Source organism: Carcharhinus amblyrhynchos, chromosome 2, assembly GCF_965287045.1.
Source record: "Carcharhinus amblyrhynchos chromosome 2, sCarAmb.v2.hapA, whole genome shotgun sequence".
In the NCBI taxonomy this organism is placed as follows: domain Eukaryota; kingdom Metazoa; phylum Chordata; class Chondrichthyes; order Carcharhiniformes; family Carcharhinidae; genus Carcharhinus; species Carcharhinus amblyrhynchos.
The window spans coordinates 19,613,193-19,630,881 of record NC_137325.1 but is presented as its reverse complement, the minus strand read 5'-3'; the positions used below and the strand labels follow the sequence as shown (position 1 = coordinate 19,630,881).

The 17,689-nt window shown below is 43.5% G+C and overlaps 1 protein-coding gene across 4 annotated transcripts in view; it reads left to right on the top strand.

The window, feature by feature from the left end:
• Positions 1 to 17,689, top strand: part of LOC145352844 (solute carrier family 12 member 7-like) — a 222,292-nt gene that overhangs the window by 145,388 nt on the left and 59,215 nt on the right. For all 4 annotated transcript variants that reach the window (XM_080203176.1, XM_080203178.1, XM_080203177.1 and 1 more), the window contains exons 3-5: positions 655 to 786; positions 14,209 to 14,355; positions 16,116 to 16,170. In XM_080203176.1, the coding sequence (XP_080059302.1) occupies positions 655 to 786; positions 14,209 to 14,355; positions 16,116 to 16,170 (334 nt within the window). The remainder of the gene's footprint in view (positions 1 to 654; positions 787 to 14,208; positions 14,356 to 16,115; positions 16,171 to 17,689) is intronic.

Below are 17,689 nucleotides of genomic sequence, written 5' to 3'. Positions count from 1 at the left end.
TATTTCTAACTACATGTAAATTCAGAAGGAGCAATATGACCTCATTAACTTAGCAATAGGAAATGATGCTTGTTGATTAGCAGCCCATTTGTACGATTCCACACAAGTCAAATATTCCTTGTTCTTCATGTGATGAACTTGTGTTTCATGCATTGTCTGTTTGTTACTTCTCTCTCCCCTCCTCTTGTTGTCAGCTCACTCTGGCCAAGAGAGTGCATGAACCAACCAACATCTACTGTTTTACCAATCAGCGTGGCACACGGAGGGATTTGACGTGGGAATAGTGAATTCCACGTGCTCCATTAACCCTTTTTCAATGGGGAGGATGAGGCCATGGTGGTATAAATTGGGATGAGAATTTAAAAACCAAGAGGTTGCTTGACCAGAGGCTACTGTAGGTCACTAAACACAGGTGTGATTGGGAACAGAACCTAGAGTGAATTTAGACAGGGCAGCAGAGTTCTGGATGACTTGCATTTATAGAGGGTAGAATGTGAGAGACCAAGAAAGAGTATGTTGGGATAGCAAACTATTTCCTGCATTATTGACATCCTCTTGGATTGTGTATCTTGTCTCTTAGGGGAAGAAATACAATGCATTATTTGTTGAAGAAGTGAAAACATATAACGTTCTGGTGTTGATCTTGTTCAATAGGAGGAAATGGACAGGAACCCAATGGTCTCCTCCCTGCTTAACAGACTGGCAAACTACACCAACCTGACCCAGGGCGTTCGAGAACACGAGGAGGCAGAAAACAATGAAGAACCGAGAAAGAAAGAAATTAAGGTAAATGTGCTCGGCCTTACGTGAGGAATTATATGATTTGGGTGTCAGCGAAGAATTACTTCTGTCTGGCAGGCTGCCCAGTAATGATTCCAATCCGAATAAACGGAAGAGCAAACTCCTAATGTGAAAATGATCCATCCTATGCTTGTGCTTTCTTGGACGCCAAGAATATGTTTACAACTTTAACATCTCGAAGCAATGATGGGAAACTGAATTTGATAACTAATTGGGAGCGCTAATGAGGCTGCAGTTTCCCGTAGAGGACTGGCTATGCACCATGAGCACAAAAGCCAAGCTTGAAGGGCTAATTGTTGTCATCTGAACCTGTGGGATAAAATACACTTCTATCTTTGTCGTGAACATTTTATTAAATAAAAATTGAGGGGTAGAGTTGCATGTTTGATGCTAGGTGTCCCAGAATAAGATGATTTTTTTTTTGCTGTACTGAGGGGAGGCTAATGCCACAGAGAGAATCAGGCGTTGTCTGGTCAGTAATTGGTAGGAGCGTAGAGTTATGAGCAGCCGTTTGGCCTCTTGAACTTATTCTGCCACTCGGGGATCATAGCTGAGCAGCAACCTAACTCCACATACTTGTCTTTTCCCCAAATTCCTTGATCTCTTCGTCTAGAACAGATCTGTCAGTCGAATTTTAAATTAACAATTGGTCCAGCATCAATTGTCATTTGCAGGTGGACTCCAAGCTTTTACCAGCCTTTTAAATCAAAATATATTTCCTAATTTCACTCCTAAAATGTTGAGTTCTAGTGTGGATGAAAGCACGCAAGTCAGCCAGGTATACAAGGTCACCCCATTTTTCCAGCCCCAAAATTCATGCCTTTGTGTATACTTGGCATTTGCGTCAAATCTCTTTTCAGCCGTGGACGTGCTACCTTTGCATAAGTTGTCAGTCTTTCCACGCAGAGCCCAGATTCCCATGATACAACTATGTGAGTGAGCTTAGTTTTCTCAGTGACCTCTTTCTTTTGTCAACGCTCAGTGTTTGTTTGCACAAGATAAAGAGGTGTCGAGTGCTTATAACTTCTGTTATTGATACCTTTTTTAAAGGTTGACTTTTCTATTGAGTTATAGCAATAGCTATAACCCCATAAAATGAAGATTATTTTTCAAAATTGTGTGGGACTTTATGGCTTTGCTCGGGTGAGATTGTAAAATCTTGCCCGAGGTAGAGGGAGATTTCCATTCTCTGAACCTTGCCTGCCATGGAATCAGGTGGGTAAGGTAGCTGAGTTTTGGCTATTTTTAAGAAAATTGTAGTTTTGAGCAGTCCGATACTTGGTATTATCACAGTGTGGGTTCTGTGCAGTGAATTGTAGAATCGCTACAGTGCAAAAGGAGGCCATTCAACCCATGGAATCTACACTTACTGTTTGACAGAGCATCTTTCCCAGGCACACCCCCTGCCCTATCCCTGTAACCCCATGCATTTACCCTGCTAATCTCCCTAACTCACACATCTTGGGATCCTAAGGGATAACTTAGCATGGCCAATCTACATTTTTGGGCTACATACAGTGTATATTAAGTAAAGGACATGGGCATGCAATGAGTAGGCATGGATAGTACGTGGGACCATATGGGATGGGTAGGGTCTGTGAGCTGGCATGGAAGGGGCATAGGGAGTGGGAGGGGTGGGGAAGGAGTGAGGGCTAGAGGACCCAAGATAAAAGCAAACAATTAATAAGCCCCCAGAGAATCAAGATGAGCCTTTTTAACCAGCCCATCTTGGTAAGCGGTCACCCTTGTGGACCTGATACTCTGAACATAAGAAATAGGAGCAGGAGTAGGCCATCTAGCCCTTCGAGCCTGCCCCGCCATTCAATAAGATCATGGCTGATCTGTCGTGGCTCAGTTCCACTTTCCCGCCTTCTCCCCATAACCCTTAATCCCCCTGCCTATCAAAAACCTATCTACCCGCATCTTAAATATATTTAGCAAGGCAGCCTCCACCACTTCAACGGGCAGAGAATTCCGGAGATTCACCACCCTTTGAGTGAAGAAGTTCCTCCTCAACTCCGTTCTAAACTGTGCCCCCCCCCCCCTTATCTTGAGGCTGTGCCCTCTAGTCCAACTGTCCTTTGAGTGGGAAGAGCTCTCCACCTCTATCCTTCATCATCTTATATGTCTCAATGAGATCTCCCTTCATTCTTCTAAACTCTAACGAGTACAAGCCTAGTTTATTCAGCCTCTCCTCATAGTTCAACCCCCTCAACTCCGGTATCAGCCTAGTAAACCTCCTCTGCACTCCTTCCAAGGCCAAAATATCCTTGCATAAGTGCGGCGACCAAAACTGCACACAGTTCGGCACACTCTGATCAGTGTTTATAAAGGTTAAGCATAACTTTCTTTAGTTTCTTTTCTAATAAAGCCAAGAGGCATAAATTGTTTTACAGACTTCTCAACATGTCTGGCCACCTCCAAAGATATGTGTATGTACCCCAGGTATCTATTGCTGCACTCTTTTGAGAATTCTGTTACTTGGTTTAAATTGGCTCTCATTCTTACCAAAAGGTATCACTTTGGAGTTGTGTTAAATTTCATGTTGCCTGCATATTTTGCCAATCTCCCCATATTCTCCAAAAAATCTTTTACCATCTTCCCCTCTGATTTTGATTTTCGATTTTCATGTCATATGAAATAATGCCCTCTGTCCAAATGTGTCAAAAGGTGCAGTCGTCCGAATTCTATTAGAACATGGAACAGTACAGGAACATGCCCTTTGGCCTGTGGAGGAGAAGATGGATCCAATTTAAACAAAGTGACATTCTCGAACTTGTGCCAAACACAATGCCAAATTAAACTAATCCCTTCAGCCTGCTGTTAGTCTATAATCACTCTATCCTTGCATGTTCATGCGCTTATCTAAAAGTCCCTTAAACATCCCCATCATATTCATGAGACATGGGCATTGCTGGCTGGCCAGCATGTATTGCCGATCCCCAGTTGCCTGAGGGCAGAAGAGAGGCCACTATATTGCAGTGGCACTGGAGTCACACATATGCCAGACTTTGTAAAGATGGCAGATTTCTTTCCCTAAAGGACATTAGTGAACCAGGTGCATTTTTCTGACAATTGACAATGGTTTCATGGTCATTACTAGATTCTTAATTCTAGATTTCTTTTTATTGAATTCAGATTCCACCATCTGCCACAGTGGGATTCGAACCCCGGTCTCCAGGACATTAGCTGAGTTTCTGAAAATCTAGTGATAATACCACTAGGGGCATCACCTCCCACTTTTGACCATCTCGGGTTACGACCCTGATTACACATCCACAATCCACTTCACTACTTCCTTCACCTGACTACCATCCCCTGCCCCCATTGTGTCCACAACCCACCTTGGCCTGAAAAGCATCACCTGAGTATGACTGAAAATGCAATTCCTAGTGGCGCTCGGCTGTTTGCGATGAGCCCTTCGTGCTTTGCAGCATGTTTTCAAAATCAATTACTGCCTGCATTTCAATCTGGTTTGCCAGTGAGAGGATAATTGCATCCAGTTCACCCTCGTTCAAAACTGCAGCTCTTGAGCCTCAATGGATTTATAACCTGTTGGCTATTGAAGCGGTTAAATCTGATTAAAGCAGGAAGTCAATGCTGAATTTAATCAAGGCTCTCTTGGCTGTGGAGCCAGCGGTGTGAATTACGTGACAGCATTGAGGTTGTTAAAGCTAAAGTCTGTAGTCGGGAAGAACCGGAGCTTTTGCTTAAAGTTAATGTTTGTTTATTAGTCACAAGTAGGCTCATATTCGCATGGCAGTGAAGTTACTGTGGAAATCCCCTTGTCACCACACTCCGGTGCCTGTTCAGATATACTGAGGGAGAATTTAACATGGCCAATGCACCTAGCCTGCATGTTTTTGGACTGTGGGAGGAAACCGGAGCACTTGGAGGAAACCCACGCAGACACGGGGAGAACATGAAGATTCCACACATTTAGGTGACCCAAGTATCGAACTCAGGTCCCTGGCGCTGAGAGTCAGCAGTGCTAACCACTGCCACCGTGCTGCCCCACATCCTGGTACACTGCTGGGCATAGACTGTTCATAATGGCCGTATGTTAGAAGGATAAGTAAGTAGTTTAAGCTCAGCTGGTCCCTTTCAAAGACTGTTGCACCACTTGGTGCCATGTACGTGTAGCAGGAAAATGCTGTTCTCCCTGAGGGTTGCTCCCTGTTTGTGAAATGAAACTACAAATCGATTGCTGTACGTGATCAAGCCCTCTAATAGACTGAACGTTTCTGTCCAACCGACAGCTTTCTCTGTTTTGCTAACAGCGTGGAAACAATGTGAAACATGTCTCCAGCCTAAGTGCCTTGTCCAGTAAGAGTATTTCTGTAGACGTGACATGTTGTGTGGGCACATTTGGATAACAACACATTCTCTAAGCTCAACGGATAAAAATATCTGTGTTGGGTGCATTCATAACAAAACACTTCTGTTCCACTGCAACCAAGAAATTTGTTTAGCTCCATAAATAGGTCGAGCTGCATGATGATGGAGCTATCAAAAATAGTGTCCTAAATTTGAAGTGTACTCTGTCACCTTTTATCCCTGTATCATAGCTATTACCTATGTTGTGCGGGAAGAAAGAGTTGTATTTATGTGGCAATTCTCATGTCCTCAGGACATTGTAAAGTGCTCTTGAAGTACAGCCACAGCTCTAATGCATTGAAAATCAGTATGTACATGGCAAGGCTCCACAAACAGCAATGAGAAGGGTAACCAGATGATCTATTTTAGTGGTTTAGACTGAGGAACGTATATTGGCCTTTTGAAAAGTGCAGTGGGATCTTTTACATCTGCCCAAGAAGGTGGAGCAAGGTTTAAGTTTTTAACATGACATCCACCTCTGACAGTGCAGCACTCCCTCTATACTGAGCTGCTGTGTCAGTCGAGCTTATGTGCTCAAGGCCCCGGTGGAGCTTAAACAGACAGCTTACAGACACGAGAGGCCTTTGTGCTGTGATGAATGCTGTCCAGTGTTATCTGATAAAATCTTGTGATTTTTGTCTATTTAATTATTGTTCTGGAAAGATGAAAAATAGCACCGAGTGTGAATCGGTTCAGAGTGTGGAGGGGTTGTGCAGAGTCTCTGTTTCCAGCAACAGAGCAGAATTGAGATAAATGAAGATGAAGACATTCATCCTGAGATCTTCACTGTTGAAAGTAGCCATCCCACTTACGCCATATTAAAATGAGTGGCTGCTTCAGTTCATAAGGAAAGATCTGCAGTAAGAAGATTTAAACAGGACACCACGTGTGTGTTCATGTTTAAGGGCAGGGGCCGTTGGTTGATATACACGCAGGCCTAGCCAGTGACGTCCACATTGCACAAATTAATAAACGTATCTCACAACCAGACATAGTTCACACTTGGCTGACAAAATCAGGGCTTTCTGGTTGACCCCAGAGTAAGTGTTGGTTAGGATCTGACCCGGTTACAACTGCTTTTTCCTTCTGGGACATGGGGTATTTCTCCCCCCCTGCCCCCCAACTTCATGGCCTCCAGAATATCACCGCTACCATTCCCTCCCTAGGCGGCCTGATCCCACCTTAGTCCAGAAAAGACCTGACTTAACTGGCTCTGGTGTCCATCTTCTGATCTTCCTGCGCCCCTTCTACAGTCTTGGCAGCGCCTGCTATAGAGCCCGGGCACTGCCAAGACTGCTAGAGCTACTAGCGTGAAGCAGTGTGCCCTGCCACTGCCCCTGTAAGATCCACCCCAACAGCCCAAGTTCAGTGCAAGCAGTGTTCAGTACAACACTAGTTTGCTGTTATCTAGTATATTGGGCCAGTTACTACCATAAAACTTCACTGCTGCAAGTATTTTGAATGACCGTTTGATAAATTTGAGTGTACAGCAAGCTGCTGTTCAATCAGTTGTCTTGTGATGTATTCCAGAATCTGATGCACAAATGCAGTTCCTTTAATTTCAAAGTAGGTGTCACATTCTTTGGTACTCCAGACTGTAAGCTTAACCTACAATTGACTGCATAAGATGTGACATCCGTTGCAAAGATTTTAATGCCCTTGTTTTCCACTCGCAATACCTATCTATATCTGTTGTAGCATAACATTTAGTCGAATAGGGTCATGGGAAATGTCCAGGATGACGTGGTGTCATTTGACTTTTTGAAATAATGCTAATTTTCCCATCCTAGTTTTGAACATCCTTAAAGCCTGCAACATGCTATTCTGATGCAGAACATTAAAAATTTACCAAACCTGCCTTAGAAATCCTTCTGATGCCTGATCTAATTTTTTTTTCCCCACAAGCTATACTTGTGCAAGTTCTCCTCCTAGCCTGTGTTCAAGTAACATCCAGGATTTATTCCATCAACCGCTACAGCAATTTGCACGCATTAGGAATCTATAGAATCCCTCTAGTACAGAAGGAGGCCATTTGACCCATGGAGTCTCTGCAGACAACAGTACCATCCAGGCCCTATCGCCGTAACCCCACATATTTATCCTGCAAATCTCCCTGTCACTAAGGGGCAATTTAGCACGACCAATCAAACCTCGCCTGCAGTGGGAGGAAACTGGAGCACCCGGAGGAAACTTATGCAGACACAGGGCAAACGTGCAAACTCCACACACAGTGGTTGAACCCAGGTCTCTAGTGTTGTGAGGCAGCAGTGCTGACTGCTGTGCCACCGTGTCATGTGTAAATGCTTTACCTATGGGTGTGAAGACTGATTTTGTTGGAAAGGTAGTTAAAGATGAAGAAAGAAATAGTGAGGTTTAAAGGAGAAAATTTTCATATTGGCAGAGGAGACCTGAGGCTGTCAGTGGTGGGGCGAAGAGCCCAGAAAGGTGGACCAGAAGACAATCCCGACCTTTAACCTAACGTCTCCAATGAACGTGGAATATATTTGTGTTGACTTCAGTAGAGCTGAAAATTGGGTGGGGTGTAATGCAACCAGTGCCCATGTACCCTATTCTCATCAGGCAAATGGGTGGCACAGTGGTTAGCACTGTTGCCTCACAGCGCAAGGAACCTGGGTTTGATTCCTGGCTTGGGTCGCTCTTTGGAGTCTGCACATTCTTCCCATGTCTGCATGGGGTTACTCCGGTTTCCTCCAACAGTCTGAAAGATGTGCTGGTTAGGTGCATTGGCCAAGCTAAATTCTCCCTCGGTGTACCTGAACAGGCGCCAAAGAGTGGCAACTAGGGGATTTTCACAGTAGCTTCATTGCAGTGTTAATGTAAGCCTACTTGTGACACTAATAAATAAACTTAAAACTAGAATTGGAACTGGAGGGTTTGTGGGGGGGAAGTAAAAGGCTGGAGGCATTTGTAACAACTGCTTGTAGGGCAATTGTTAGAGAGAGTAATTAGATGGGGAGTGCTCTCTTGGAGGGAACGGGGATGGTGTATGAGAAAACATGACACATTGAACATGTCAGTATAAGAGACTTGAATGGTCAAGAGGGAATTTTTTTTCTATATTATCTCCTGGGATATGGGTGTTGCTGGCTGGGTCTGCATTTATTGCTTATTGCTAATGCCCTTGAGTGGGCTTTTACGAATCTAGGGAATGGGTGGGGCAAATGCAAAGTATTGCACATTGGACAATATATGTATGATTCAAGCACAAAATAAATAAAATTAGCACAGTGAACACAAAGTCACCAGTGAGTACACATAGAATTCATATCTTCCATGACTAATCAGGGCGATGATCGAGGTTGCCACAGGGTGGTGGGAGGGGAGACAAAATGGGGAGGAAACTGATGAATGTTTTATATTTCAGGCTACAGTGGGTGGGAGACTGGAGGTGAGAGGTTTGGGAGGAATGGATGACTCTGAACAAGACAGTAGGAAAGAAAATGAGCAGTCCAAAATCCCAATCTAAGGTTCAGGGAACAGCAGATAAACAATGTCCAACTGTAGACAGAGGAAGGGAGAGTTTGGAGCAGATACTGACATTCAGGTCAGGTCAGTTAGAGAGTCGAGAGGTAGATTTGGGGCTAACAAGAGTTATCGTAAGCATCAGCTGAGGCTTCTCCAGGCATCTATTTATAGGTTTTACATTGGTGCCTTTGTTTCCTAATTCTATTTTGCTTACGTGGGTATATTTTGTCCAGGGTGCAACACTTTCCACTTGTCAATAGTTAATTTGTCATCTATCTTTCCATTTATGTGAAAGACACAAACCCCTCTGCAAATCCTTAGCTGGACTGTTAGTGGTTGTGGCATTGCTGCTTTAGAATGTATTGCTCCTTTTCAATCTAGGTTATTTTAAACAAATGAGAAACAGTGATTGAAACACAATCCCTGGGGCCTGAACTTGACATCTTTACCACCCTTTGTTTTTGTCCCCTTTCCTCATTCCCTCATATGCCATCCAAAATTTACTTGATCCAAAAGCTTTTTTTTGTCTGATTTAACGAAAATCTGATTTAAATCCAATCTTATCCTCTTCCCTAGATTCATGTTTTGTACAACCTCCTGAATTTTCTAATGAATAGTTGTTCTGTAAGAACATAGTTGTCATAGTTGTTCCTATAAGAAATGCTCTTGGAATAGCCTTAAATGTGTCCTCAAGATGGAGGGTTTAGAAAGCAAGAAAAAGTCAACTAAACCGTGAAGGCATGCACAAGCTAAGAATTCATTATGGGGTTAGAAAATAAAACCACTGAGACTACATGTTCGTTGAGTCATTAAGGCAATGCCAAGATGCTTCATCTAGACATTTTTTGACATTAAGATCTTTAGCCCTTTAGTGTGGTTCTGGTTCCTTTGAAATTTCTTCCACTCAGTGGCATCTAGCATTTGTGGATGGCATTCTGTAATGCAGCTCCAACAGAGAGAGAGAGAAAAAAAGAGTTGCAAAGTTAAAATTATACAGCAATACTAGTATGCCTACTTGGAATCTCTGGGAGTAAGAGAGATGAGATTGAAAGCAGCTAGTTAAAAATGCATTTGATTTTGAGTTGATTTATTATTGTCACATGTATTAACATATAGTGAAAAATATTGTTTCTTACATGCTATACAGACAAAACATACTGTTCATAGAGAAGGAAACGAGAAAGTGCAGAATGTAGTATTATGTCATAGCTAGGGTGTAGAGAAAGATCAGTTTAATGCAAGACAGCTCCATTAGAAAGTCTGACAGCAGCAGGGAAGGTGTGCTGTTCTTGAGTCAGTGATCAGCATTGATAGACTGGAGATACTAGGCTGTCCGCCTATGGGGTAGATTTATTAAGATTGATTATTCTGAACTTTTGGAAGATTATTAGTGTCCTCTGAGGGGAAGGGAAGCATCCATGCCAGCTCATAAGTTTGAGGTTGTGCTCGTCTGAAAACATTGCTAATTCTAAGCATAAGGTTTTATCCATTCAATCTTCTACTATCTAATAGTAGCAACTTGTCAGTTATCACTGAAGTCTAACCTAAATTAATCTCACCAATTTGTGTCAAATCACAGCCACAGGTTTCAACCACTTGCCAGCAAATAACATGCTGAACTGTTATGGTATGATTGAACTATCTTTGTATCCTTTGGCTTATTTAATCAATTAAGCCGACTTATTATTTATTTCTGTTGCCCATGTTTAGTAGGTGTTGCTAACTAAAATTCAATTCTATGGTTAATAAACAATTTTTAGTTCTTGCCTTTGGCATTTTCTTTGATTTGAATGTTCAGGCATTGGAATGTGCCTTGAATAAATTCAATAACTCAGCCTCCACTGCTGTCTCTGGGGAAGAGAATTCCACATATTATGACTAACCAGACGTGGCTCAAATGATAGGATTCTGACCTCCTTGTCAGTAGGATGTGGATTGAAGCCTCATGATTCTTCAGATCTGAGCATGTGATTTAAAGGAAATAGATATGATGTATGGAAAAGCCAATTTCAAGTCCTAACCATTAACATTGCAATGAAGTCACTGTAAATATCCCCCAGTCACCACACTCTCGCACCTGTTTAGGTACACCTGAGGGATAATTTAGCATGGTCAATGCATCTAACAGCACGTCCTATTGTTAGAATCATAGAATCCCTACAGTGCAGAAGGAGGCTATTTGGCCCATCGAGCCTGCACCAACCACAATCCCACCCAGGACCATTTCCTGTAACCCCACATATTTATCCAACTAATTCCCTGACACTGGTCAATTTCTCATGGCCAATCAACCTAATCCGCACATCATTGGACTGTGGGAAGAAACTGGAGCTCTTGGAGGAAACCCCACGCAGACACGGAGAATGTGCAAACTCCCCACACACTGACCCAAGAATTGAACCTGGGTCTCTGGTGCTGTGAGGCAGCAGTGCTAACCACTGTACCACCCAAATAAACTAAGACATTAAAATAAATAAAATAATAAATGGATAAAAGTAATTGGATAAGACTGTGGCAAATGGATTTCAGTGTCGGCAAATGTGAGATCAAGGGTGGCAGTGAGTATTTCTGAAATAGTGAAAAGTGGGAATCAGTGGAGCTCCAAAGAAACTTTATGTGCATGTAATGTGTGCATTATCATTAGATTGTCATGAGCAGGTACAGGAAATGATCAAAAAGGTTAATGGGACACTGGCCTTTATGTATACTACCAGAATACAGTGTAGTAGAAGTTAGGTGACAGCCATGCAAAGTTCTGGGTGGATCTAGAGTTATTTTTATTTATTTACAGGATGTGGGTATTGCTGGCTAGGCCAGCATTTATTGCCCATTCCTAAAGTGGTGAGGGCAGTTCTGTGCACCACATCTCGGGAAGGATATGTTGACCTTGGCGGGAAAGCAACATAGATTTACCAGAATGAAGCCTCATCTTCAAAGGTTAAGTTACAAGGAGAGATTACACCAAGCAGGTTTAGAGGTTTTCGGTGCAGTTTGATCAAAGCTATTCAGAGAAGCTCTGGGACAATTTCTGCTGGCAGTGGGAGTCTAGGACTGGGAGCTTGGTCCCAAAAATTAGAGCTGGAGCTTTCAGGGATGAAGTTGGGAAATAATTCCATAAGGTGGGAGGTTTGGAATTCTCCTCCAAAAATAGCAATTGATGCTAGGCCGTTGGTTAATTTTAAATTTTACAGAATTTTATAAAGAACAGTGTGCCTTTCGCGTGTGGTGTGTGTGGTGTGTGTGTGTGTTGCGTTCCCACAGAACATCCCGAAGCACTTTAATCAATGAAGTACTTTAGAAATGCAGTGCTTCTTGTACTGGAAACTACGCAGTAGCCACTTTGAGTACAGCAAATTCCCACAAACAGCGATGTGATGATCTGGCTTGTGAATTTGATTGAGGGGTAAATAGTGGGCAGAAGACTTGGGATAATATCCCTACATTTTATTTCTACAAAATAGCGGCATGGGATCTTTTACACCCTCTGGCGAGGAGTGTAGAGAGGGCAGCAATGTGGCACATCTGAAAGTGCAGCACACCCTGAGTACTGCATTGGAGTGTCAGCCTGCATCTTTTATGTTCAAACATTGCAACTGGACCTGAGTCCACAAACTTTTGATTCAGAAGTGAGAGTGTTACTAACTGTCCAATATCCTTCTAGTATTTTTGGTACAGTGTCAACCATGGCTCAAAGCTAGGAATATGGAATGAGGCCACAGTTTAGTTACGATCTCGTTTGAATTGTCCCACAGGCTCGAGGGAATAAATGGCCTATTTCTGTTTCCGTGATCCCTCTTTTCAAGAGCTAGCACAAAATCAATGCTATTGAGCTGTAGTGACGAAGTGCAGTAGGAAAATATACACGTTTTATCTTCACTCCCATCTGGCCATAAATGTGAGGGTTCCCACTCCCTCACTCCAGGAATTTGCTAACACCCCTATTCTACAATCAGCTCCCCAAAATTCCATCACTGGAATTTCAAGGCTGATTTGCTTTTAAATTATCTCTTGCTCTATGCTGTTTACCCTTTTAAAATTAGATATTTTAGTTTTTAATCTTCATTTTAGCAAAATTAAAAATGTATAATCGTGCTATCATTGGTCCTTTTGAAAGGTCTCGTGACTTAAAATTGTGAATTCTGCTCCCAATTTACTATTTGACCCCATCAGAAATTAGAACTGGGTAACAAATGAGCATTCTGCTCTGCTGCATTATTACCCAGGCACTGAAGAGGAAAATTTACTCCAGTGGTAAATTTGTATCTAATCTACAGTCTAACGTTCTACCACGATTAACGCTGGGATCTCAGTTAACCCAACTTAAAATTGAGTTGCAATTTATTGCAATCATTGGCATTAAGCACATGATTGCGAATGAAAATACTACTTAAATAATCAGAAAATATTGTCATTCTTGCTTGGATCTGGGACACTTGATGGAAAGTTCCTGCGCTAGACTTGGATTGTGGCTTCTATCTTGTCGACCCAAGAGTATATATTTGAAAGAATCTTGCTAGAGCCATCAGCTCCACTTCATTTACAACTTAATTATACCATATAAATATGCCAGTGGTCCTTCATCGTGCATCCTATGTCCCTAAAATTCATGCCCATCTCCTGGGATGGCCATCTCGGTATCAGCTACAGTTTAATGATAGCACTATTAACTCTGAGATAGGCGGGATTGAGAGTTCAAGTCCCATTCCAGGTATTTGAGCACCTGAGCCATGATTTGCCACTCCCAGTCAGAAGAAAGCCATTCGGCCCATTGAGTCTGCACCAACTCCCCAGTGGAGCATCCTACCCAGCCCCCATCTCACTAATCCTCCTAAACATACTCATCTTGGGACATTAAGGGGCAATTTAGCATGACCAAGCTACGTAATTTGCACATCTTTGGATGGTGGGAGGTAACAGGAGCATCCAGAGGAAACCCACGCAGACACAGGGAGAGCGTGCAAACTCCACACAGTGACTCAAGGCCGGAATTGAACAGGATCCCTGGCACTGTGGAGCAGGAGTGCTACACTGCCACAGGGGTTCTCTTTGGAATGAACTGTCAAACTACCACTTGGGTGGGTGGAAAAATTCCCATGACGCTATGTGAAGAAGAGCAGGTGAGTCCTCCAGGTCGCCCGGCTAACCTTTATTCAACAGGTGTTTTGTCATTTAGTTCTTGTTGGTGGAACCTTGGTGTGTGTGAATCATCTCTACATAACAGGGGTTTAATTTCAAAAGTGCTTCATTGCCTGTGAAGTGCTTGGGGACATGCTGAAGGTAAAGCAACGATATAGATGCACGGCCTTTTGTCGACTTTTCAGTAATGCGGACAACCGAAGAATAAAGCAACAAAAACTGCCTTAATAGCCTTCAGTCACTCAACTGATTCATGATGTGAATGTAACACGTCAAAGTCATGCTATTTAGTGACAAGCATAGCTTTGTTGCTATATAAGATCAAATCTCGCCATTTCTCAGCAGTTGCTGTGCATTGATGCTCGTTGTCGCTTCTGCTTTCCTAATTCGGTTGACCATTTCTTGCAGGCTCCTCAAATGGGCACATTTATAGGGGTCTACCTGCCATGTCTACAGAACATTCTGGGAGTTATCTTGTTCTTGCGTTTGACGTGGATTGTTGGAGCTGCAGGAATCTTTGGGTCCTTCTGGATTGTCTTCATCTGCTGCGCTTGTGTAAGTTGGAAGCTACCACTGATACCTCTTTAGGAAACCGTTAGCTTTTTTTGTGAATTGATAAATGAGATAATGGGTCCAATGTTTGTTTGGAATATAACGTTCTCTCTCCAAGTGCTCACAACAAAAATGCAGAGAATGTTTGTCACTGAAAGGAGATTTTCGAATAATACCCTCTGCTACGCAAAATGTTCTCAGGAAATATACAGGAGCTACCTCTTCCATCGTGATTGGGTTTTTATCCAGTGAATACTTGCTGCTGAATGCTGAACCTGGTGTTCAACTAGAATCTAAAATATGTTACTGACGGGGCTCAAATTCAATTCAATTGATGCTGACAAAATGTAAAAAGATGGGTTTTGACATTTGACACAGTGGGCAGCACAGTGGTTAGCACTGCTGCCTCACAGCTCCAGGGGCCTGGGTTCAATTCCTGGCTTGGGTCACTGTGTGTGTCTGTGTGTGTGTCTGTGTGTCTGTGTGTGTGTGTGTGTGTGTGTGTGTGTGTGTGGTCTGCATGGGTGCCCCTGTTTTCTCCCACAGTCCAAAGATCTGTGGGTTTAGTGGATTGGTCATGCTAAATTGCCCCTTAGTGTCAGGGGGACTAGCAGGGTAAATGCGTGGGGTTATGGGGATAGGGCCTCGGTGGGATTATGGTCAGTGCAGACTCGATTGGCTGACTGGCCTACTTCTGCACTGTAGGATTCTATGAAATCTAGTATTGAATTTGTTAACCTAAAGCTACGAATTTTGAGGGTATAAATTGTCTAGTTTCATTATGGTATGAATCATTAGGGATTTAGTATCACTAGGGTGTGAACCTTAAAGGTACATTTGCTTTGGTGTGAATTGGTAGGTTAGAATGTCACTAATGTGGATTTTATGATTAATGTCCTGGGTGCAGCCATCCATTTGAAATTTCCAGTGCCGGTTATTATGGAGTTCTCTACGAAAATAATTAAAAGCCTGGATAGACTGGATAAGCAGCAGATATTGTTACTCTGAGCCAGTCCCATATGATAGACGCTGATCTCGTAACTGCTTTGGGTGTTGCATGCTAGCTTATGTGCTGTTGCCTTTTTCATGTTCCATTCCCAGCGTATCACTCAATGATTTGAAAAACCCCCCACAGCTATTTGAGAAAATAGTGCGTCACCAATCGATTGGGGGGGAACAATTTAACAGCACTGTTGACTTCAGTGCCACTTTAATGTGCACAGGAGCTCAAATTAGCCCCACACTGCCCCCTCTCACTTCTTGTCAGTAATGATCCAACAAAGCAATCAGTGTTGCCCTTCCCTTTGGTCAAGTCATTTTAATGAAAATGGCCAGCAAGAGAGCATTCAGTTGAGTAATGTCAACTTTTGGATTTTACTCTGGGAAAGAATCGTGATTGGTAAATCAAAGCAAGAGCAGCAAGTGCACAAGAACACCATCAATTCCCAAGTTTCCCTTCAAGTCTCACACTATCTGGACTTGGACACGGTGCCATTCCTTCGCTGTCGTTGGTTCAAAATCCTGCGACTTCATACTTAGTGGAAGCAGATTGCAGCCACTCTGGTGAAAGGCCCATCTTCACCATCTGAAGGGCCCTAAGACACGGGCATTAAATGTTGACCTGTTGCAACATGAGAATGAATAGATTTGAAATGGGTTGCTCTGAAAGTGAGGGAGTGCTGGTAATTTCTTCACTTGATGCTTGCTATGTATCTTTCTGCACGAAGGCCCAGCTAATTTTCACTGGGGGTTTTTCTCCGCAGACCTTGCTGACTGCAATATCGATGAGTGCCATTGCGACCAATGGAGTGGTGCCGGGTAAGTAAACCCTTTGTAAATATCCGTCTCCCAGGAAAGACTTTTTTTTTTAAACGTTATCGATATTAGTGAGTATCCGATGGCATTGCACATGAGCATAGAATCCTACAGACCAGAAAGAGGCCCTTTGGCCCATCGAGTCTGCACCGAACATAATCCCACTCAAGCCCTACTCCCATATCCCTAATCCCTCTGTCCTACGCATCCCTAGACACTAAGGGGCAATTTCTTAGCATGGCCAATCAAGCTAACCCGCACACCTTTGGACTGTGGGAGGAAACTGGAGCACCCGGATGGTTGTAATGGTCCCACATCAGAAATCTCCGTTGGCCTCGAGCGGAATCTTGTGGTCTTGCCCAATCGAGGCCGTACAATCCCGCCCTCTGTGTCAACTTCTATGCCCTGCGTATATAAATAGGCATCAAGGTTGTCCAGCCCGCTGGGTGGCCAGGCTCAACCCACAGCTCCTTCAATTTGGGATGAAGTCTCAATGACCATTTCCTGGGGGCTTGATAGGCGCCCTATAAAATGGGAGTTGGTCGGTCTATTTGTTGCTATCCTTCCTGCTACCACCGCATTCTGATCAGCTAACAGCAATTCACTGAACCAGGGATAATGACCAAATTCACTGCAAGGGAGTCTCAACTCCAGCTTTTAAGATTTTTAATAAAATTGGACAGTATTTTGGTGATGGCAGATGAGCAAGAAATGCATATTTTACTAGAGAAAACGGTTTTGTTAATGTAGCAACCGAGATATTCCGCTCCCATTTTTGCTGGGGGTGGGGCGGTGTTTGTGGTGGGAGCGAAAAATTTTGTGAGCTGTCCAAATTGTGTTTCACGCAGACATAAAAGTGTGAAGCGATTGTTGCCCCCACCTCCCCACACACCCCCCCCCACCTCCACCCCACCAGTAATGTAACACATCTCCTGACGTTCAGTGGCGGGAACATTATTTCCACGGCATGGTGGCACTGCTGCCTCAGAGCGCCAGGGACCTGGGTTCGATACCCAGCTTGGGTCACTGTCTGTGTACGTCCACCCACAGTCCAAAGATGTGCAGGTTAGGTAGATTGGCCGTACTAAATTCTCCTTCGGTGTACCTGAGCAGGCGCTGGAGTGTGGCAACAAGGGATTTACGTATTAACTTCATTGCAGTGTTAATGTAAGATTTCTAGTGACACTAATAAAATAAACTTAAAACTGAGATATCAGCATATCATTGTCATGAATCTTTGGTCTCCCAAAGGGTGCCCCTGGTGATCGGGTCTCCCAGAAAAGCACAGATCAGTGCATCACTCAGGGGACAGAAGGTCATACCTGAGCACGGCCCCCTGGCAGTGCCTTGGGGGGGGGGCAGAAACGGGCATGTGGTGCATTGCGTGGGTGGGGATTGGGATGCAGGGGACTCGGTTCCAAGCAAACTATTCTGCGCAGGCCAGCCTTAAAAAATGGCTACCCAATCCTCAAAAAACTTGAGCTGTTGGCTGACGGGACCCTCCTGTTGCCGTTTACTTTCC